General features: G+C 41.6%; 1 protein-coding gene across 1 annotated transcript in view; it reads left to right on the top strand.

The window, feature by feature from the left end:
• The first annotated feature begins 14,918 nt into the window (after nucleotides 1-14,918).
• The window catches only part of DENND6A (DENN domain containing 6A), a 45,663-nt gene continuing 36,206 nt past the window's right edge, over nucleotides 14,919-24,375 (top strand). Inside the window, exon 1 of the mRNA XM_052641593.1 lies at nucleotides 14,919-15,155. Coding sequence (XP_052497553.1) covers nucleotides 14,919-15,155 — 237 coding nt within the window. The remainder of the gene's footprint in view (nucleotides 15,156-24,375) is intronic.

The raw sequence follows: 24,375 nt of genomic DNA, 5'->3' as shown, positions 1-24,375 counted from the left end.
CAAAAGCTCTCTGAAGCCCATCATTCAGGGTTTTAATGGAGGTTTCATTATGAAGGCACAACTGATTAAATCATCAGCAATCGGTGATTAGGGCAATCTCCAGCACCTCTCCCCTCCCCTTCAGTGGAACTGAAAGTCGCAACCCTCTAATTATGTCTTGATCTTTCTGGCAACCAGCCCCAGTCACCAGTCATTTTGGGGCTCCCAGCCACCAGTCGTCTCATTAACATACAGAAGTCCTGCTTATCTCTCCAGAGATTCCAAGAGTTTCGGGGGCTGTATGCCAGCAAACTGGAACAAAAATCAAATATTTATTTTTATCATATCACTCAGCCCTAGCAGACTAATCAAGCCCTTCTAAAGTAGGTCTTGCCCACCCCCATTAATCTGTATCTTATCACAATATTTATTTCTTCATATGTAATTTGTCATCATTTTAGTTACTTGCTTGTTTACTTTCTTTTTTTTTCTTTTTTACCTGTTTCCCCCAATAAACTAAAAGCTCTGCCCTGCTGCAACTACATCTGTTTTGCTCATTTTGTAAGCTCAGCAAGTTGTCACTGAATATTTATGAATGAAACTTCAAAGCACATATTTAAAACTGAGAGGATGAGACTCCAAAGTACATATTATTATTTGACAACAAACAAACAAACCCATAATTCAGCAATCCTGGCTCTTGAAAATTATTTTCCATAAAAAATTATTTGTAGGGGTTGCCATCTCAGCAACACTGCAAAAATACACACTTCACAGCATTTCTTTTTAAGAAGAACTGGTTTCTTTGTAAGTTCTTCACTAGAGGGTATCTAGGAACAGCAGTTCTAGTTTGGAGTCTCTTTATTTCTCTTATTTTCCTTAGGAGAAACTCTTACTTACACAAGAATTAGAGCTTGCAGTGTACTTAGTCTTTTGTGCAAGCTGGCACTGCCCAGTTGGGATATCATGGGAGACTTTCTGGATTAAGTTTAACTTAGGTAATTTTAGTTTTGCTGTCAGACTCCATTAGTTTGCCCATAACGCAGAAGAGAACAAACATTTTCAAAACAAGCTGGTTGGATTTTTATGAGGCAGGGTTGCTGCACAGTCAAGATTAGACTTAAAAAAAAAAAATTCAGTGAGAGAAAAATCATGACAGGAAGTCAAAGACAAACTCTTAAAGCTGAGGCACAGCCTTTCTGGATTGCTTCTGTACGTGATAAAAAGAGAATCAAGCTTATTTCATTGTGGTCTTTGAGATTTTCCTCTCCATTTCAGATTGTGCAGAGGAAAAAATTATAGTTTGAAAAACTTCTTGGTATTTTGCTTTTCTCCTAACAGAGGTAGGGTGGGGTAGTAAGAAAGAATGTTGGACTGTGTCTGAAAAGGTCTGGCTCCCAGCAGGATTTTGCCGTGGACTTGCTATGGGAAATAAGTCACTGGCTCTCTGAGCCACAATTTCCTCAACCATGTGGTGAAAGAACTGTTGGATCTCTAAGAACTCTAATAGCTATAATAATATGAGAGAATTTTTGTTACTTCCCCCAGATATTTTTCCTATTATTCTCTAATTCTTAGAAAATGGTGTATAATTGTTAATAGCATTCATGCTTGGGCTGCTCTGCTAAATTGTACAGTCCTAGAAAACATCATATTCAGCTTGCTATCCCTCAAAATTTAAGACTATAACTTTTATAAGTTAAACATTTGCAGGAAGGAAGGGAGAATGAATTGAACCATCTTTTTTTCTGAAGATTATTTTTCAATGATAATTGCTTCCTAACTTTGTCGATATATATATATATTATATATATATATATATATATACACACCTATCTTTTAGGTAGGTGGTGGTGGTGATTATATGATTATATGACAGTAATGGTATTTCTCCCGTTTTTTCCAATTAAAAATTAATTTGTGGATTATTTTATAATATAAAACACCAGAACCAACGCACTATGTGAACTAGCATTCTACTATACTGCTTTTTTGGTAAATAAATTCACAGGGAAGACTTCCTGTGAGCAACTTGATGTGATAAAAGGCTAATGGAATGAGTCAGGATTATTTACCATGTGTAACTATATTAGTCAAGGTTCCTATAGTTGCTAGTGTCAGAAGATCTAGCTCAAACTAGTCCAATCAAAAAGGAAATTTTACTTGGCATGTATCTGAAAAGTTCAGGCTTGTCTAAAACCAGGGCCAAATGGTTTCAATAAGATTCAGTCCTGCTCTTTCCATTTCTTGCTTTTTTTTTCCTGTTGTCTTCATTCTGGGGTCGTTTCTTCATTTACGGTGTAAGGCTGCTAACAGCTCCAAGTTAGTCGCCCAGTAATGCTGGTGTTAGGACAGTGCCTCTTTCAGAACCGTTGTAACGACTCTCAGAGTTGATTGCATTGTTTGAGTCGTGCATTCCTCATTGTTCTAGGTTTACGGAATACACTGATTGGCTAGGATTACCTTGCATGCCCACACAGGAGTTCAGGGGTAGTAGTTACCTCCTGCTGAACCTCATGGGGTGAGAATATGATCATGGGGTGGCTTCTTGTTGGAAAATTAGAGACTTTTGGGGGGGGGGGGGGTCTATCCACGCAGCTTGTGGGATTTTAGTTCCTGGATCAGGGACTGAACCCTCAGCAGGCAGTGAAATTGTGGAGTCCTAACCGCTGGCTATGTTTTTTCCAGTAGTCATGTATGGATGTGAGAGTTGGACTGTGAAGAAGGCTGAGCACCGAAGAATGGATGCTTTTGAACTGTGGCATTGGAGAAGACTCTTGAGAGTTCCTTGGACTGCAAGGAGATCCAACCAGTCCATTCTGAAGGAGATCAACCCTGGAATTTCTTTGGAAGGAATGATGCTAAAGCTGAAACTCCAGTACTTTGGCCACCTCATGCGAAGAGTTGACTCATTGGAAAAGACTCTGATGCTGGGAGGGATTGGGGGCAGGAGGAGAAGGGGACGACAGAGGATGAGGTGGCTGGATGGCATCACTGACTCGATGGACGTGAGTCTGAGTGAACTCTGGGAGTTGGTGATGGACAGGGAGGCCTAGCGTGCTGCGATTCATGGGGTCGCAAAGAGTCGGACACGAGTGAGCGATGGAACTGAACTGAACTGAACCGCTGGACCCCCAGGAAGTTCCTAGAAAACTGGGAACTCTTAAACAGAAGAAAAATGGGTGCTAGGCAAGCAGGAGCAGTGGGAATTCACAACAAACAACAAATCCTAGCTCTTCAAAATAAACTATTTTTCGTCTAATAATTCTGTTTTTATATGGAAGTATAATTTTGTTTTTATATACAAGTAATGAACTGAGAAGTCAACTCTAAAGACAAACTTGTTTCTAGCATCTAACTCCTAAAACTTTCTGATGCAGCTTTTGTACTCTGTTAAAGCTTTAATACAAAAGCTGACTCATGTCATTTATGACTTACAGTTTGATCTAACTACAGTGGCTTGAACAGATAAGGGTTAATTTTTATGAAGTTCAGAGGCAGGGTGTTGCAGGCATTAGTTTGGTGCCTTATGGATGTGAGCCTCTTAATATTTTCATTATGGTCCCAAATGGCTGCTACAGTTTGGGGCTTCATGTCCAGGTTGGCAGTAGAAGGAAGCAGAGGAGCAAGAACAAAAGAGCAAGAACTGCTTGCTGTCTATCTATATCTATATTTATATATCTCCTTTTTCTCCTGTGTACTTTTAAAAGAGTATACCCAGATGTTCTAATCAATAGTCTTGCATACATCTTATTCATCTTATGGTCACATGTATCTTCTGCAGAGGTTAAGAAATAACCTGTTAGATGGGCTCAGTGCCACCCCAAATTAAACCAGGCTGCATAACTAAGGCAAAAGGGAATAATGAATATTAGGGGACTGTCTCGGTCAGCTGGGACGGCTACAACAAAACCGGGTGACTTAAGAAACAGATACTTCCTTCTCATAGTTCTAGTGCTGGCTGATTCAGTTCTCTGGTAAGGGCACCCTGGCTTGTAGATGTCCCCCCTCATGCTGTGCCCTCACATGGCAGAGAGAGAGTTCTGGTTTCTTCTTACAAGGACATTCATCATATCAAGGGGCCTCACCCTCATGACCTCATACAAACGTAATCATCTTCCAGCTCCAAATACCATCACATAGGGAGTTAGAGCATCAGCACAGGAATATTCAGTTCAGAACATGCCACTCCTGACCCCTCCCTAAGTTTACATTCCTCTTCCATGCAAGATACATTCGTCCAATCCTAATGGCCCCCAAAGTCTTAATTCATTCTAGCTTCAACTTTAAAGTCTAAAAGTTCAAAATCTCATCTCAATCAGGTATGAGGTATGATTCACCCTGAGGCAAAATTCTTCTCGAGCTTTGAACCTATGACACCAGATAAGTTAAGTGCTTCCAGAATACAGTGGTCAGACATGTACAGGGTAGACTTCTCCAAAGGGAGAAATTGGAAGGAAGAAGAGGGTATCAGATCCCAAGTTATTCCAAAACCTCATAAGGTAAATAATATTAGATCTCGAGGCTTGAGAATAATCCTTTTGGGTTCGATCCTTTGCTTTCCAGACCCAATGGGGCGGTCTCACCTCTGCCGCTATGACAGGTGGGAGGGGGTCACAGTCCCAAAATTATGAGGGGTTCCACCCTCCAAGCTCCAGATGGCTGCTGTCTAGCCTACTGAATCAGAAGCAACAAACCTCCCACCCTTGAAACTGAGGAGGCAGCCCCAGTGATCTCTGAATCACCTTTGTGGGCATCCTTTTTCCTTTCCCTCGAAGAACAGCACATGTGTGCAGCTAACTAGCTCCACAGTCCAGTTCTGTATAGGGTCTAAGAAGTCTGACAGCCTTCCTTCCTTCTGTGCTGGGGTGGCTGATCAGGTCTGTGGTTCACACTCATACTAATCTCCTAATCAAACTGTGGGCCACACCCTTAGTATAAACAGGGTAAGAATTTTCCAACTTTTAAAGTTCTAGTCAATTTTTGCTTAAGAATTCATTGCTTTGACTCATTTCTCTCTTTTGCCTTTAATGCTAAGCAGTCAGAAGGAACCAAACTTGCTCTTTCATCATTTCACTTAAAATCTTCTCAGTTAACTATCCAGTTTCACAACTTGCAAGATTTACCTTCCGTAAAACATTATATACTTCAGCCAAGTTTTTTTGCCAGTTTATAACAAGGATCACCTTTTCTCCTCTGTTCAGTAACGTGTTCCTCATTTCCATCTGAGATCTCACCAGAATAGCCTTTGCCACCCATATATTTACTAACGTTCTATGTACTCTTGCCTGGAAAATCCCATGGGAGGAGCTTGGTAGGCTGCAGTCCATGGGGTCGCTAAGAGTCAGACATGACTAAGCAGCTTCACTTTCACTTTTCACTCTCATGCATTGGAGAAGGAAATGGCAACCCACTCCAGTGTTCTTGCCTGGAGAATCCCAGAGACGGGGGAGCCTGGTGGGCTGCCGTCTATGGGGTCGCACAGAGTTGGACACTACTGAAGTGACTTAGCAGCAGCAGCAGCAGCATGGATGATTTACATATTCTATAAAAAGAGGGAAGCTTTCCCTCCAGCTCACTCCTTTTCTTTGTGAATCCTCACCAGAATCATTGCCTTTAATGGCCATATTTCTAGCATGCACGTCACAACTTCTCCAGCCTCAACCCTTTGTACAATTCAAAGCCACTTCAATGTTTTTTGGTATTTGTTACAGTAGCCCCCACTCTCAGTTCTGAAATCTGTATTCATTAGTCTCCAGAGAAAAAGATCCAATAGGATGGAAATGTATGTATGGAGGATGAGACGGTTGGATAGCGTCACCAACTCAATGGACATGATTTTGAGCAAATTCTGGGAAAGAGTGGAGGACAGAGAAGCTAGGTGTGTTACAGTCCGTGGGGTCACAAAGAGTCAGACATGACTACAGAGAGAGAGGGAGAGACTTATTATATGGAATTGGCTCATGTGGTTGTTTAGGCTGAGAAATCCCATGATCTGCAGCGGCAAGCTGGAGAGCCAGGTGAGGCAATGTTAGGTAGGTACAGTAGGTATAGAACACAGGTATAGTTCCTGTGTGAGTGCAAAGGTCTGAGAATGAGGAAAGCTGAAGGTTTAAGTCCCTGTTTGAGTGTGAGTCCTACCTAAAGTAAGAGAAGACTGTTGTCTTAGTTCAAAGACAGGCAGAGAATGAATTCTCCTTTATTCAGCCTTTCTTGTTCTCTCCAGCCCTCCAATGGATGGAATGAGGCCCACCTCCACTGGGCAGGACAATCTGCCTGACCCAAGTCTACCAATTCAAATGTTAATCTCACTTACAATCAGCTTCATAAACACACCCAGAATAATATTTAACCAAATATCTGGGCACTCCATGACCCAGTCAAGTTGACACATAAAATTAATCACCACAGTGGCATAGCAATTTCTGCCACAAAGACATTAGTGAAAACATTGTAATTCACTTCTTTTTCTTTCTGTTTCAGTTGTTTTCTTATTATATATACATAAAGAAAGGATTTAGTTAAATAGATATTACACAGATAAAATAAAACAAATATTTAATTCCAAGCAAAAAATTTCTCTAACTCCAATGTCTTTTTTCATTGTGCATATAGTCTATATGAACAGGATCGTTCATTATATTTTGTGACCTACCTTTTTCTACTTAAAAATATATAATTTGAACATTTCTCTGCGCAAAATATTCTTCTATGACATTTTAAATGACTGCATAATAGTCTATTGAATGGGTATATGACATTTTTCAGTCAGTCTCCTCTTGTTGGACATTTAGGTAGTGTCCAATTCTTCACTATCATAAGCAACTGTGTTACACTCTCGTTACCTCTTAACGTTTAGTTAATGAAAGCAATACGTGCCTCCTCTAAATAACAATACAGAATTGTGCAAGATAAAAGCAAATCTCCTTATTTCTATTCACCAGCTCTTTTTTTCCCCAGCATTTCTATTCCCAATGGGGCAACCAATGATTAAATAATTCACTGTGTGTCTTTCTGATATTTTTTGTTTTCTGACTTCTTTTCCCCTTTTTCTTCCATTCTGTTAACCTGTAAACTTCTGTTTTCTGCTCTTCTCATGCTCAGCTTTGAGCAGCCTCTTCACACTTATTTGTTGCTTAGTCTGGAAAACCAGGGTTTCCCAGGTGACGCTGTGTGTATGTGTTAGTCGCCTCACCTGTCAGTGCAGGAGATGGAAGAGATGTGGGTTCGATCCCTGAGTCGGGAAGATCCCCTGGAGAAGGGCATGGCAACCCACTCCAGTATTCTTTCCTGGAGAATCCCACGGACAGAGGAGTCTGGTGGGCTACAGTCCATAGGGTGCCAAAGAGGCAGACATGACTGAAGCAACTTAGTACGCCCTGAAAAATCAGACTAGCACATCTACTAGAATTATTTAGACTTTGTCAAAATATTTTATGAGTGATGGCCTCACATCTCTCTGACTAAAGAGCATGAACTTCACTGGTTGCTCTTTCTGTTTGGCATTTTGTAATGGGCCTTTTAAACCTGCCTCCTGGCACTAACTGGGTCAAACAAGTATAAAATAACCTTCAAATACAGTGAGGTGTGTGTTTACTTTTCAAAAGCTAAGAGTGAACAACATTCAAGAAATATTTTTATATTAACTTTTCATGTGTTCATAGAACTGATCATGCAAGGAAAATTTTGTAAAATAGGAATACTTAAAGTTTATTTATTTATATTTTTTTTTAGTGTTTTCATTCATTCAGTAAATATTTAGGGACTTCCCTCGTGGTCTGGGCTTCCCTGGTGGCTCAGACGTTAAAGCATCTGCCTCCGATGTGGGAGACCCGAGTTTGATCCCTGGGTCAGGAAGATCCCCTGGAGAAGGAAATGGTAACCCACTCCAGTATTCTTGCCTGGAGAATCCCATGGAAAGAGAAGCCTGGTAGGCTACAGTCCATGGGGTTGCAAACAGTCAGACACGACTGAGCCACTTCACCTTCACCCCGTGGTCCAGTGGTTAAGAATCTGCCTTTCAGTGTAGAGGATCCAGGTTTGATTCCTGGTTGAGGAACTAAGATCCCACATGCCTTGGGGAAACTAAGCCTGCAGGCCACAACTACTAAGTCTGTGCCACAGTGAAGATACCACACAGCCAAAAAAAGAAAAAAAGAATGGCTTTCTCCCTGAGATTCTCCAGGCAAGAACACTGGAGTGGGTTGCCATTTCCTTCTCCAACGCATGAAAGTGAAGTCGTGCAGTCGTGTCTGACCCTCAGCGACCCCATGGACTGCAGCCTTCCAGGCTCCTCCGTCCATGGGATTTTCCAGGCAAGAGTACTGGAGTGGGGTGCCACTGCCTTCTCCATTAAAAAGTTATAAGTTTGTGTAAATCAACTATACTTCAACAAAATTTTTAAAAAGTAAATATTTACTGAGTACCTGTCACATGTATAGATATTAAGAATGTCAAGATGAAAAACCAAAGCTCTTCATCTTTTTTTTAAAGCCTTCAAAAGCACCATTTAGGAAGCACCTAACAGTATATTTTGTCTTCTTTGCCTGGATCCTCTCTTCAAAATGTGCATTTGAGCATTCTGTCTCTGAGAGTGTGGCAGTAAACTCAACTCTCTATTGATAACATGTTGGCACCTGAGTTTCTGTATTTCTCTCTATTTTCTTTCCACTACAAGCATAGTTATACCCTAGCAGCTACAACAGCATTTAGCTCAGGATCAGGAGAGAACTCCTCTGGCTGCCCAAATAGGTGGATATCTAAGGCACTTGGATCCCCTATAGGTCCTTTTGGCAAAACTAAGTCTAGAGACCTTGGCACTGCAATTCACACCATTGTCTAAAGTTCACCCTTTCTTTTTTTTCTTCTTCTTCAACTATGAAAATTGCTGAAATGCCAGGAGTTTGGTTACGGGCGAATAGGGGAGTCTGGAATGTTTTTAATCCTGCTCTCAGTATTGTTGGTAATATTAGAAGAGCAGCAGAGCCACGAAGCCAGTCATGCTCTTGGCTACAGCAGACTACCCTGACTTAAGCGCTCCTCACATGAAAAAAGACCCAGGGCTTTAGTTGACAGTAAATGCAACCTGAGCCAGTGATGTGACCTGGCTGCCAAAACTAGCAAATGTGATCTGAACCAGCATTAATAGAAGGCTGGTGGCTGGACCAAGTAAGGTCCCAGAGTACACCCTGCAGTGGTCGGATCACACCTGGAGGATAGTGTTTCATCCTGGGCACTGCATTTTAAGAGTGATGTTGACAAGCTGGAGTATGTCCAAGTTGGGCAATAGGATGATGAATGGCCTAGAAACTACACCCTTTGAGGAATAGTTAGAGGAACTGGGGTAGTTTACCCAGGAAACTACAGGCCTAAGGATGTGGGATAACCACCTTCAAGTATCTACAGGGCTATCATGTAGAAGAGTTGGTCTCTTCTGTATAATCTCAGCAAGCACAACTTAGACCAATGAGTGTACATTACAAAGCAGTTGATCTTGTCTCTATAAAAGGAAGCACTTTCTAGCCCTTATGAACACCCAGAAAATAGTAGCTTTGCAAGGCAGTGACTTTACCTTCAGTTCAATTCAGTTCAATTCAGTTCAATCTCTCAGTCGTGTCTGACTCTTTGTGACCCCATAAACTGAAGCACACCAGGCCTTCCTGTCCATCACCAACTCCCAGAGTCTACACAAACTCATCTCCATTGAGTCAGTGATGCCATCTAACCATCTCATCCTCTGTCATCCCCTTCTCCCCTTGCCTCAATCTTTTCCAACATCAGGGTCTTTTCAAATGAGTCATTTCTTCCCATCACGTGGCCAACGTATTGGAGTTTCAGCTTCAACATCAGTCCTTCCAATGAACACTCCGGACTGATCTTCTTTAGGATGGTCTGGTTGGATCTCCATGCAGTCTAAGGGACTCTCAAGAGTCTTCTCCAACACCACACTTCTAAAGCACCGATTCTTCGGTGCTCAGTTTTCTTTATACTCCAACTCTCACATCCATACATGACTACTGGAAAAACCACAGCCTTGACTAGACAGACTTTGTTGGCAAAGTAATGCCTCTGCTTTTGAGTATGCTATCTTGGTTGTTCATAACTTGCCTTCCAAGGAGCAAGCGTCTTTTAATTTCATGGCTACAGTCACCATCTGCAGTGATTTTGGAGTCCAAAAAAATAAAGTCAGCCACTGTGTCCCCATTTATTTGCCATGAAGTGATGCGACTGGATGCCATGATCTTAGTTTTCTGAATGTTGAGCTTTAAGCCAACTTTTTCACTATCCTCTTTCACTTTCATTAAGAGGCTCTTTAGTTCTTCTTCGCTTTCTGCCATAAGGGTGGTGTCATCTGCATATCTGAGGTTACTGACATTTCTCCTGGCAATCTTGATTCCAGCTTGTGCTTCTTCCAGCCCACTGTTTCTCATGATGTGCTCTGCATAGATGTTAAATAAGCAGAGTGACAATATACAGCCTTGACAGACTCCTTTTCCCATTTGGAACCAGTTCTTTGTTTCATGTCCAGTTCTAACTGTTGCTTCCTGACCCGCATACAGATTTTTCAAGAGGCAGGTCAGGTGGTCTGGTATTCCCATCTTTTTCAGAATTTTCCACAGTTTATTATAATCTACACAGTCAAAGGCTGTGTAATAAAGCAGAAATAGATGCTTTTCTGGAACTCTCTTGCTTTTTTGATGATCCAGCGGATGTTGGAATTTGATCTCTGGTTCCTCTGCCTTTTCTAAAACCAGCTTGAACATCTGCAAGTTCACAGTTCACATATTGCTGAAGCCTGGCTTGGAGAATTTTACCTTAATAAGGGGTATTAGAACGGCAACTGCCTGACCAAAAAAAACAGAAAATTCATGAATAGGATGAAAGATTTGGAGAGACAATCTGATCTAAGAGCCTGATCTAAGATTCAAAGGTTCTAATGAGAGAATCTCAATAAGGAAGGAAGCGCTCGTAACCTTCTCCCCTTAGATCCCATACAAATATTAAACATAGAAACTATGTTAAATTGACTCTAAACAACAAATTGTGGAAAATTCTTAAAGAGATGGGAATACCAGACCACCTGACTTGCCTCCTGAGAAATCTGTATACAGATCAAGAAGCAACAGTTAGATCTGGACATGGAACAACAGACTGGTTCCAAATCAGGAAAGGAGTACGTCAAGACTGTATATTGTCACCCTGCTTGTTTAACTTATATGGAGAGTATATCATGAGAAATGCTGGACTGGATGAAGCACAAGCTGGAATCAAGGTTGCTGGGAGAAATATCAGTAACCTCAGATATGCAGATGACACCACACTTATGACAGAAAGTGAAGAACTAAAGACCCTCTTGATGAAAGAAGAGAGTGAAAAAATTGGCTTAAAACTCAGTGTCAAAAAACTAAGATCATGGCATCCGGTCCCATCACTTCATGGCAAACAGATGGGGAAACAATGGAAACAGTGACAGACTTTATTTTCTTGGGCTCCAAAATCACTGCAGATGGTGACTGCAGCCATGAAATTTAAAGACGCTTACTCCTTGGAGGAAAGTTATGATCAACCTAGACAGCATATTAAAAAGAAGAGATATTACTTTGCCAACAAAGGTCCGTCTAGTCAAGGATATGGTTTTTCCAGTAGTCGTGTATGGATATGAGAGTTGGACTATAAAGCAAGCTAAGCGCCAAATAATTGACGCTTTTAAACTGTGGTATTGGAGAAGACTCTTGAGAGTCCCTTGGACTGCAAGGAGATCAAACCAGTCTATCCTAAAGGAAATCAGTCCTAAATATTCATTGGAAGGACTGATGCTAAATCTGAAACTCCAATACTTTGGCTACCTGATGCAAAGAACTGACTCCTTGGAAAATACCCTGATGCTGGAAAACGATCATTTTCTATCCTAAAGAAAGGCTCCAGCAAACATCGCTATTGATGTCTGAGGATATTAGAAATTTTCCTTGAAAAGACAGGTGCTAACACTTATTTCAACTAAAAATCCTATGGGTATGGACAAAATAGTTCTTATCAAACAGGGTAAATTTGACTGGGTAGTACAGCAAAATGCTTAGGAACTGAGGTTCAATGGGAGAAATGGGTTTTAAGTCTTTGTTCTGCCACCTACTGGCTGTGATATTACTGACATCTTGAGGAGCATCAGTCCTTACCTGTAAAATGGAATAATAATAATAATAATAGGACCTATCTTTTTGGCTTCCTTGCTGCTAATGGTAAACAACCTGTCTGCCCATGCAGGAAATGTGGGTTTGATCTCTGGGTCGGGAAGACCCCTGGAGGAGGAAATGGAAATGGAAACCCACTCCGGTATCCTTGCCTGGAGAATCCCACAGACACAGAAGCCTGGTGGTCTGCAGTCCATAGGTTCGCGAAGAGTTGGACATGATGGAAGCAACTTAGCACACACGCATCTTTTTGGCTTTTAGGAGAATCAGATAAAATAATCTGTGTAGAGACTTCCCTGGTGGTCCAGTGGTTGGGAGTCCACCTGCCAATGCAGGGGACACGAGCTCAATTCCTGGTCCAGGAAGATCCCGCATGCCTCTGGACAACTAAGATCCTGTGCCACAACTACTGAGCCCAAGCTCTAGAGCCCACACCGCAACTACTGAAGCTGGCGCCTACCGTCCATGCTCCACAAGAGAAGCCACCGTAATGAGAACCCCCACGCACTTCAAAGAAGACTCAATGCAGCCAAAAAAATAACTATTGTTTTAAAATTTAAACACAATGGAAAAATGCAGAAATGGTCACAAATAAAGAAGAAGAATCTATCTTGTAAAGCAGGGGACACTGGAATTAAGATCTCACATGCTACATGCCCAGGGCAAAGTGTTCTGGAGGCCCTGCACCACAGCAAGAGCCCAAGTACCACAACTAAGATCAATATAGCCACATAAATTTTTTTTTAAAGGTAAAGTGTGTAGAAGCATGAATACTGTGCTGTTTTTGAAAAACACGTTTATTGTGAGTTATTATCCATTGTCTTTTACTCACTTTCCTATTGGAGCATTACTGTGTGTTTCTTATTTACTTCCATTCTTCAGTTTATGCTCAGCATAGTAGGTGCTGCATGAATCCTAGTCAGGGGTACCAGGGTGGATCCATAATCAGTCAATAGACCAAGTGCCTCCTGCTTACCCCGTCCAAAGCCGATCTCCAAGAATACTAAGCTTCAGGAGACTAGACTCTTGCTGAGAGACAGTAATCCATAGGTTGTTGTAGAGGTGCTCCAGAAAGGTGTGGAGATGTGTGAGTGTTGAGTGAGTTACAGGAAACCAGGCCAAGAAAGATGGGAGGGGACTTTGTGGAGAGGACACTGCTGAATGAACGCACAGCAAATTGCTTGTGTGCACTGCAAGCCTGCATCAGAGTTTTAATACTTGCTTGACTAGTCAGGTAACCTCTCAGAACCTGTTTATCTAAAAAGATATATAAATATCTAGTATATGTCTACCCACTAGATTCAACGAAGTAATAATTGTAACTACTTCCTTGGCACTTCATCTGTCACAGAGTAAGTGTTCAATAAATGTTAGCCACTATGTTCTAACAATTTTGTAATACCTTATAATATACGACCTGCCTCTTGAGAAATCTGTATGCAGGTCAGGAAGCAACAGTTAGAACTGGACATGGAACAACAGACTGGTTCCAAAGAGGAAAAGGAGTACGTCAAGTACTGTATATTGTCACCCTGCTTATTTAACTTATATGCAGAGTACATCATGAGAAACAGTGGACTGGAAGAAGCACAAGCTGGAATTAAGATTGCCGGGAGAAATATCAATAACCTCAGATATGCAGATGACACCACCCTTATGGCAGAAAGTGAAGAGGAACTAAAAAGCCTCTTGATGAAAGTGAAAGAGGAGAGTGAAAAAAGTTGGCTTAAAGCTCAACATTCAGAAAACTAAGATATGGCATCTGGTCCCATCACTTCATGGGAAATAGATGAGGAAACAGTGGAAACAGTGTCAGACTTTATTTTGGGGGGCTCCAAAATCACTGCAGATGGTGACTGCAGCCATGAAATTAAAAGACGCTTACTCCTTGGAAGAAAAGTTATGACCAACCTAGATAGCATATTCAAAAGCAGAGACATTACTTTGCCGACTAAGGTCCGTCTAGCCAAGGCTATGGTTTTTCCAGTAGTCATGTATGGATGTGAGAGTTGGACTGTGAAGAAGGCTGAACGCCGAAGAATTGATGCTTTTGAACTGTGGTGTTGGAGAAGACTCTTGAGGGTCCCTTGGACTGCAAGGAGATCCAACCAGTCCATTCTGAAGGAGATCAGCCCTGGGATTTCTTTGGAAGGAATGACGCTAAAGCTGAAACTCCAGTACTTTGGCCTCCTCATGCGAAGAGTTGACTCATTGGAAAAGACTCTGATGCTGGGAGGGATTGGGGGCAGGAGAAGAAGGGGACGACAGAGGATGAGATGGCTGGATGGCATCACTGACTCGATGGACGTGAATCTGAGTGAACTCCGGGAATTGGTGATAGACATGGAGGCCTGGCGTGCTGCAATTCATGGGGTCCCAGAGTCGGACTGAACTGAAGTGAACTGATAATATACGAACGGTGTCATTCCAAGTATAATTGTTTTCCTAGTCGTTGGACTGCGAAGAAGGGTTTCAGGATACACTGCTTCAGGCTTGACGAGCTTTAAAGCAAGGAGGCTAGAGCGGGCTTGACAGTTTCAGTCAAGTGCTTGCGCGACGTCGCCAAGCTCGGGGGGCGGGACCAGACTACGCGCGCAGAGCCGCACTCCCAGGGTCACGTGCGCTGCGGCCCCTCCCCGGCCCGGCCCGGCCCCCGCGGCTGCGACAGCTGCGGCTGCGCCTGCGCGGAGCCCAGCGCGCTCTGCGGCGCGGTCCTCCGTGGAGGCGGCGCGAACGGCCAGGGGGCGGCGGATGGCTCTGCGGGGCCTGGCAGGCTCGGGGCTCGGCTCCCGAGGGCCGTTGGACGAAGCGGTGGCGGCGGACAAGGAGCGCGAGGCGGCGGCAGTGGTAGTGGCGGGAGCCACGCCAGAGGACGATGAAGAGGATGAGGGCCGCAGCCGGGGCCTGCTGCGCTGGGACGGCTTCTCAGCCTGGCTGCACTGCGTGTGTGTGGTGGGCTTCGACCTGGAGCTGGGCCAAGCCGTGGAGGTGAGGCCCGGCCGCACCTTGTCCCCGCGCCGGGGCGGCCCCGGCGCAGCGGGTGACCCGCCGGCCGGCCGGCCTGGACCCCGGCTGCTGCGCATCCGGGCGTGGCCGGCAGCCCCTCCGCTGTCAGCCGGGCTGCGGTCCAGAGGCAGTTCCCGTGGGAGGATCATGGGCTGTGGCTAGGGGTGAAAAGTTCTCTTTAGGCCCCTCCTAAATACTTGCTGAAGGTCGTATTTTCATTTTCTTTTAACCCGGTGTCACAGGAATAAGTAGAATGGTTAGCGGCACCCGGAGAAGACCGCAGGCAGGATGTTTGGGACTTTTTCAAGAAGCGAACAATGTCCCTGACATACGGTGAACTATAGTATAGTAGCCAAACCTCACACAACCAACTTTTTTTTTTTTTTAGACTCAGATTGTTTTGGTCATTTGCAGCAACCGTTAGAGCATTCCACTCAGCCTGAGCCATAATGCTTATCTCAGCAGAGGTTTTCACTCTTTCCTGCTTTTGTTCCTCATTTCTGTTACTTCTTGATGTTGCTTCTGAAACGGCGTGAAAGCTACTACCAAGACGAACAGAAGGAAAATCGTTCGCTTGTGAATTTCTCGAGTTTTCAGTCTTTATAGCGCCTTGTTAAAAGGCATTGTAATCTTAACTACTCTTGAGATTATTTAGGGCCCCTTTTGTAACATAAAGGATGCTAGTCTTTGTGCATCCAAGAAAAGAACGACCGATCCTTAGAAGATATCTTTGTTTTGGTGGCAATGACAGATTTTAATGAATCATCTCATTCTGACTTCAGTGGCATGTGTTGTCTATGAAAATTGTCCAGGGACGTATTTCTTAATGTGGAGTGTGTAGTCAGCCTGTCTTGTCTGTTATTTTATGCAGCTCGATACACATTGCGTGCTTGTGCTTAGTTGCTCAGCTGTGTCTGACTCTGCCAACCTTTAGACTGTAGCTCGCCAGGCTCCTCTGGCCATAGGATTTTTTACGCAAGAATTCTGGAGTGGTTGCCATTTCCTTCTGCAGGGGAATCTCCTGACTCAGGGATCGAACCCACGTCTCCTGTGTCTCCTGCGTCGGAGGCAGATTCTTTACCCGCTCAGCCATTGTAAGATCTAGGTATTATCCTGGTTTTTGGGCATACGTATATGAAGAATATACTATTAACATATTTGTAGATTAACACTACAATTTAGAAGAGAATCAAGAATTAATCACACTAGAGAATAGGGCTAAATGTAGTGCTTGGTGCATGACACTGTTCAATTAAAAACTGATAGTACATAAACAGCACTTTAAGATGAAAACAACAGTTCCCAGACTATAAAGAAGAGATTTGTAAATCATCTATCATTCACATTGACATATTAACCTGAAGCTCTATATATAGTAGAATACAGTTTAATCAGAAAACATGCTGTAGTAGACCAGATTTTTAAATAGTTAGAAGAGATCCATTTAGACTCACCATTTGGACATTCTTTATGACACTTCTGTGTTTTTTCTGACCAAATAAACAATACTTAGCAAGTATTGGAAGAAGGCAATAGCAACCCACTCCAATGGCACCCCACTCCAGTACTCTTGCCTGGAAAATCCCATGGACAGAGGAGCCTGGAAGGCTGCCAGTCCATGGGGTCGCTGAGGGTTGGACACGACTGAGTGACTTCACTTTCACTTTTCACTTTCATGCATTGGAGAAGGAAATGGCAACCCACTCCAGTGTTCTTGCCTGGAGAATCCCAGGGACGGGGGAGCCTGGTGGGCTGCTGTCTATGGGGTCACACAGAATCGGACACGACTGAAGCAACTTAGCAGCCAGAACTCTTGCTGAAAAATTCCATGAACAGAGGAGCCTGGTAGGCTGCCAGTCCATGGGGTCGCTGAGAGTCAGACAGGACTGAGCGACTTCACTTTCACTTTCATGCACTGGAGAAGGAAATAGCAACCCACTCCAGTATTCTTGCCTGGAGAGTCCCAGGGACAGAGGAGCCTGGTGGGCTGCCATCTATGGGGTCGCACAGAATCGGCCATGACTGAAGCGACTTAGCAGCAGCAGCAAGTATTGAAGTACTCAAAAAATGTGAATCCCTGAGACTATTTAGACTATTTTGAATTTCATTTCCTATTTCTTTAGGTCTGTGGGTTTTGTTTTTTTTTTTTTTGAAAGTCCAAGATGCAAATAAGTTACAAACTTCATGAGCTCTTGCCATTAGGAAAATAGTGATACAAAATTTCTACTGATAGTCTAGTGAGCATTTATGGACCTCCTGATCCTTTGTTCTCAGGTTAAGAATCACTGATTTTAGAAAGTGTAGGGTGAGGGTGGGGAAGGTTTCCTAATAAAGGATTCCAAGAAAAATACGTTAAGAGGTAACACAACTTAATTTTGTTTTCTTTTCCTGAGAAGTGTAGAATATTGCCACTTTTAAAATGAAAAAAAGTATAAATTAACAATATAACAAGATAGTTGGAAGTATATGTTTCACTTTTGCATTATGGCCATGCATGTGTGCTAAATTGCTTCAGTCGGTGTCTGACTCTTTGCAGCCCTATGGACTGTAGCTTGCCAGGCTCATCTGTCTGGGATTCTCCAGGCAAGAGTAGTGAATGTGCCCTCCTCCAGGGGATCTTCCCGACCCAGGGATCGAACCTGTGTCTCTTAATGCCTCCTGCGGTGGCAGGTGGGTTCTTTACCACTAGCGTCACCTGGGAAGCCCCATTACCACCATATCAAGGCCAGAAATGGACAGGAGGGGTGGCTGTAATGGGGCAAAAAAGGTAAGTATAGAATTGTGTTGGGTAAATGGATTAATAGCCTCAGCCCTACTTCCTATAATGCACATCTGTAGGGATTCAGAAGCGAAGTTAATTGAAAAATAACTTAAAAACTAAGTTTGGACAGTATATCCTCCACCTCAGTCCTGTTATCAGAAATGCAGTTGCTGAGTGTTAAGTTTGAGAGTGACTTAACAAGTCTGTTCTGCCTTGACAGAAAGTACCATTTGCAAATTTTAAACAAATGCCTAAAAAATGCTACTTACTTAAGCTTAAATCCCTGCTTACGTAGAGTATTGATCAAGAACTTAGATTCTAAAGTTGGACTGCGTAGGCTTGAATCTGTGTGACTCAGGCCGTGTTGCTTAGCTTTCCTGAGCCTTACGCTCCTCTGTGACAGGTTAACAGTGCCTTCATCATGGCGTTGTGAGGGTTAAATAACAATGTTGATGAAGCATTTGGAACAGTGCCTTGGATTCAGTAAGATCTATGTAAGTCTGTGTTTGGGAAGCACTGAAAATCTCTTTTTCAATGAAGAGAACCCCCTAAGTTTAGCTTTGTGGAGATGAGGCCTTTAAACCTTAGTTTTCTCACGAGAAAAATGAAATACTAGAATCGGTTTTGTTTTGTTTAAATTGGGGAGCTTTCTCTGTGTAAAAGAAAAAAGTCAGATGTACCTTAGTGGCTAATCTGGTTGAAATGGGGCCTGTGTGTACATATTCGGTTTTGAACAACAGAAACTAAGCTATAGCTTAAGGAAAAAAGGTGCACTTGCTCAGGCCACAGAGGTACTTCAAGATGTCCAAGGTACAAACCTAAAGGGACTTAGAGAAAATGGCTAGAATCCAAAACCAGGAAAGCCTCCTCTTTATGCTCATGTTTTATGGATTTTGTTCCTGCTTTATGCTCCATTGCAAACTGACTTCTCTGGTTCTGTGATCTTTATGGCTAACTTGCCCTTTTCAGCTTTAATGAAGAGAGTAAATGTCATTTCAACTTTAATGAAGAGAGTAAATGTCATTGCCATTCCAAACACCAGAGGAAGATACTCAGGCCTGGTTTGGGGCAGATTCTCACTGTGCTACAATCAGCTGAAGACCTAAGTGGTTGGAGTAGTGGTCTGTGTTGCATAAAATGTCCCCTGGCAACCCTGACCTAGAACGGAACAGTGAAGGGGCTCTTTGGAGCAGGGAAGAGACTACAATAGGTGCTGACTACAGGAGGTATGCTCAGCTTCTTTCTCTTCCCCTGAGATGGCCCTAGCAGCAGCACTGTGACTCCATGGGTCCTGTGAAACAAGGTTTGAAATCTTCTGGATTTTATATACTCTGTGTCACTTCCAGCTCTGTGAAATTACCTGATTATATAGTAAAGCCTTCATTATCTTAGTTTAGAATTGCCTCATTTATTCCATGGTGTTTTTTTTTTTTTTTTCCTGATTGAGTAATAATATGCTCATTGTTGAAAATCTGGCAAGAAAGGAAATTATAAATATAGAAAGCATCACTCATAATAATACTAAGAGATTGATATTTGGCATTTTTGTTAGTGCTTTTTTTTTTTTTACATAATTTTGTATCTGTCAAGGACAAATTTGAATATTAAGAGCAGCAATCCTCTCAAATTCAAGTAAAGAGAAATTGATTGTAAGGAGTCTTTGGGAACCCAGTTGCAGGAAGCAGGGTTGAACCTCCTGGGATTTGGAAAGCCTCAGGCTTTTGCCTTTGTCTCTGTGGAGCTGTGTGGTCTTTTGTCTCTGCTTCTCTTTGCCTGTCTCTTCCATTCTTTGTGCTGAGGCTGGTTTCCTCTGCAGAGGTCTCAATTTCTGCTCCCCCATTTCACCTGACTTGGGGTTACCATCGTACTGATTTTAGCCAAGCTTCTACTTTTGTATTTTGGTACCAGGCAGAAGCTCAGTTCAAATACTAGCATATCTGATTGGTTCAGCATGGATCAGATGCTCCCTTTTGTTTAATCAGCTGTGGTAAGGAGACAGGGTTTCAGTAGTGGCCACTTAGGTTCACCCCAGCAAAGGGAAGGGACCCTTGAAAGCATGGTCTGGGCCGCAGTCTCCCAAACAGGTCTGCTTTGAGAGTCTGCCTTTATTGATAAGAATTCTCATAAACAATTTGCCATAGCGTTAAAGATTCTTCATAAATATAATTTTATGGACTACCACTTACTTAACCATTTTCCCTAATTTAGATATTTAGTAATTTCTTTTTTTCTTCACATTGTGAAGAGTTGTTTGCCACCTGTACAGTCTTCCTTAGAGGTGGTCTTCATTTTTGAGAGCCTTTATATCCCTGGGTTAGGAAGATCCTCTTGAGAAGGAAACGGCAACCCACTCCAGTGTTCTTGTCTGGAAAATCCCATGGACACAGGAGCCTGGTGGGCTGTAGTGCATGGGGTCACAAAGAGTTGGACATGACTGAGCAGCTGAGCACACATACACGCTCACGTGCAAATCATGTGAACTCACAGAACATGTAGAATATCATAGGAGGTAACGTTTCTGTGATTTGAGGTCAGGTCTTGAACCTCTCCAGCCTGCGATTTTATAAGAGTTGAGGAATCATTGGTGGCTTTCCCCCTCTTGAAGGCCATGACTTATCAACTCGTTGGACAGAATTTCAGTCTAGTGCAATGAACACAAGCTTGGGGTGTTCAACATATGCTAACAGATTTTTGGCTAGTTTCTTCAGTTCTCTGAGTCTCATTTTCCTCAACTATAAAATGGGAAAATAATATCCTGCAAATGTTATTGGAAGTACTAAGTGAGATAAAAGCATGTAAAAATTAATGTCTGTCATTTAATGCATGCCCAGTATGTTAGCTGCTTTTTATAATTAGCGTCCTCATACTTTCAATAACCAGTGTGGGACTATCTTGGCTATTCTGTCACTCCTATTGTTTTGCCTTAAATTTATTTAAAAAATACACAGCTTTGGATGTGAATCATCCAAGCTAACCTTGTGTAAGTCACAAGATTTAAAGCAGTTTCTGGGAATCAAGTTTTGTAGGTTTCACTTTGCTGATTATCTATGACGTAACCTATTTCTATGTACATATAGTTTGTATTTCAGCTCTTTGATGAAGAGAATTTCAGGTCAGTTAAACTATAAAAAGCAGGATAGTTTATAATCATTTGATTATTGATCCTCCCCCAACCTTTTTTTATCCCTTAACAATTGAAGATAAAGCTCTGCTCTTGGGTAAACTTAGGCCGATTTTAAAAGAGCATTTAGCAGAACTGACTCTCCTTTCTTTCCCTTCTGTTTTTTTGTTTTTTTTTTTTGAGTCACTGCTTACGTATTCCTCCTTATCCCGTAACAAAGTAGAACCTAAAGTAGTCATCACAGTTTTCTGTATCTTAGCAAAGTTTCTGTTAATTTTCTGAGAAGGATAAAGGCAGTTATATGAAAGGTTTTCTTTGTTTCTTTCTCTCTTCCGGTGACTTACAGCCTCAGTGTTTGATTCTCAGCATATTCACTGTTTTAATTGAAATGGGTGTGTGTAATTGCATGTTATACTGTCTCATTGAGCCATCTATTCAGATATTTATTGGACAACTGCCATATCCAAACATTGGTATGTTCTGAAGATAAAGCCTTGATCATCTTTTCCTTCACTGAGATTACAGTCTAGCGTGGAAGGTAGGCCATGCCACAGTGAAAGTTAGGATAGGATTTGCAGGGTATTAATAATGGCCTTTGCCTTCCCTGGTGGCTCAGTCAATAAAGAATATGCATGCAGATCTGGATTCCATCTCTGGGTCAGAAAGATGCCCTGGAGAAGGATATTGCCTTCTTGCCTAGGAAATCCCATGGACGTAAGCTGTAGACCATAGAGTTGCCAGAGTCAAACACGACTAAACCACCACGACCAATATTGGCCTTTAAATTTCGTTGTGAAATAGTAGCAGTTCATGGTAACTTGATGTAGCTCTGTTATTTGAGATTTAAAACCTTAGTGACCTCTTGAGCTTCTTAGGCTCCCAGATTCTACAAAGGCTTGTTTGGTGGTAGTAATCTCCAATTCCTAACCTGGTAGCTCAGATGGTAAAGAGTCTGCCCGCAATGCGGGAGACCCGGGTTCGATTCCTGGGTCAGGAAGATCCCCTGGAGAAGGAAATGGCAATCCACTCCAGTATTCCTGTCTGGAAAAGTCCATGGACAAAGGAGACTGGTGGCCTACAGTCGAACATGACTAAGTGACTAACATTTTCACTTTCATTTTTCAGTCTCCGATTCAGTTATTAAATTATATAATCTGGACATAATCTGGGACATTCTACTGTCAAGTTAGTTCTTTCACCAGTACTTTATGTTTTATACTTGCTGTGATGATTGATGTGAAATATGGAAAACTGTATCTAAACTTTACTGTTTAAGAAACCTTTTTTAAAATTGAAAGAAAATTGCTTTACACTGTTGTGTTGGTTTCTGCCATACAACAATACAACAACACAAATCAGTCATAATTATATATATGTTATAATATATGTATTATATATGTTATAATATATATATCTATAAATGTTCCTTCCCTCTTGGGCCTCCCTTCCCTCCTCCCATAACAGCTTCCCACTAACTACCTATTTTACACACGATAAATTTTACTCATTTTTTTTGAGAGAAGTGCTTTACTGTCCATTCCATGTTGTAACTGATCTGGTTTTCTAGTAGCATAATTTACATTAGATCTTCAGCAAGCAGAAATTTTAGATTTGAGGATACTATGATTTCTGGCCATTTTTTCCACTTTTTAGAATCAGTAAACATTTTCAATGAAGTGTAACATACATATAAAAAAGTGTACAAATCCTAAGTCTATATTTTGGTGAATTTTCATAAAGTGTGCCATATCACTACGGTAGAGATCAAGAAGCAATATTATTACTGTCCTCAAATTTCCCTTAGGTCCACTTTCAGTCATGACCCATTTCCCTTTCCCGTCTGCCCCTGGCAACCACTATCTGCTTTGCCTCTGTGGATTCTCTTTTTCTGTATATTTCATATGAATGGAATCATAGAACATGTAGCCCTTTGTGTCTGGCTTCTTTCACTTAGTATGTATTCAAGGTTCATCCTTGTTGTAGAATGTATTGGTACTTTGTTCCTTTATATGGTTGAGTTTTATACCATTATTTGGATATATTGCATTTTTTAAATTCGTCATTTAATAAAAATTTATATTGTTTCCACTTTTTGGCTATAATGAAAATGCTGCTATAAACATTCATATACAGGTTTTTGTGTGAATGTATGTTTTCACTTCTCTTGAATCTATACACCTACAAATAAAATTGCTGAGCCATATGGTAATTCCATGTTTAATTTTATGAGAAACTATTAAATGGTTTCCCAATATGACTTCATTTTTTCTGTTTTCATCAATAATGTATGAGGGTTCTAATTTCTCCATATCCTTGCTACCACTTCGTCTGTCCTTTCGATTACAGCCATTGTAGAAGTATGAGGTGGTGTCTTACTGTAATGTTATCTGTACTTCCCTAATGAGTAATGACATCGAGTGTCTTTTCATGCATTTATTGGCCTTTTGTATATCTTTTTTGGAGAAATGTCAAATGAAATCCTTTGTCCATTTAAAAACTGGGTTATTTGACTTTTTATTGTTGAAATGTAAGAACTCTTTATGGATCCTTTAGTCTAGGTCCTTGTCCTGTAGTCTAGGCCCTTGATTTATGATTTGTGTCCATCCACCCATCCCTCTGTCTCTCCATCTTCTCTATCAATATTTTATTATTTGGGTTACTTATTTTATTATTTGGGTTACTACTGTTGTTTATGTTTTGGTCAAAGTTTTCCAGTTTTGAGCATTGGTACCTTTTTTTATTAAATTTCAGATTGGTTTCTGTGTCCAGAAAATCATGCCTCCCCCTTTTTAAACACTTTTTTTCTTTCTGGCACCACGAGATGCTCTAGGCTCATCTTATATTTTTCCTGCCCCAGCTCTGTTATCAGCTACCTCTCCAGGGAGCCCTGATTCTTTTTACTGAGGAATGATACTTAGCAATCGACGTTTGGTTTTTAGGTGTACTTATTGCTACTGGATGTCATTGCTTCATTTTTCATATTTAAAAGTCTCTTAAAAGAGATATCATGTTGTATTTACTGTATCCTAAAATGTTTTTCAGCCTGTTAATTACATAAGATAATACCAGTTGAAAAATGTAGACTTGTTTTTTTTGCTTATAAACAATTTCCATTTGCAATACACTTTATTGTTTGTTCATTGAAGACATAATTCTCATTGTGTTTCGAATTCATGCTCTCCTTAAGGTCATGATGATGTTTATATACAAGTTGATGTTTCTGTAGGAGATCAAGGCAAGTGTTTCTGGGGAAAGGCAGTCTCTTTCAGGTCTGGAATACCAGTCAGGGTCATGCAGTAGAGACAAACACATAGTCACAT

The sequence above is a fragment of the Budorcas taxicolor genome, chromosome 1, assembly GCF_023091745.1.
Source record: "Budorcas taxicolor isolate Tak-1 chromosome 1, Takin1.1, whole genome shotgun sequence".
NCBI lineage: Eukaryota > Metazoa > Chordata > Mammalia > Artiodactyla > Bovidae > Budorcas > Budorcas taxicolor.
This window is presented reverse-complemented; position numbering and strand designations above follow the sequence as displayed.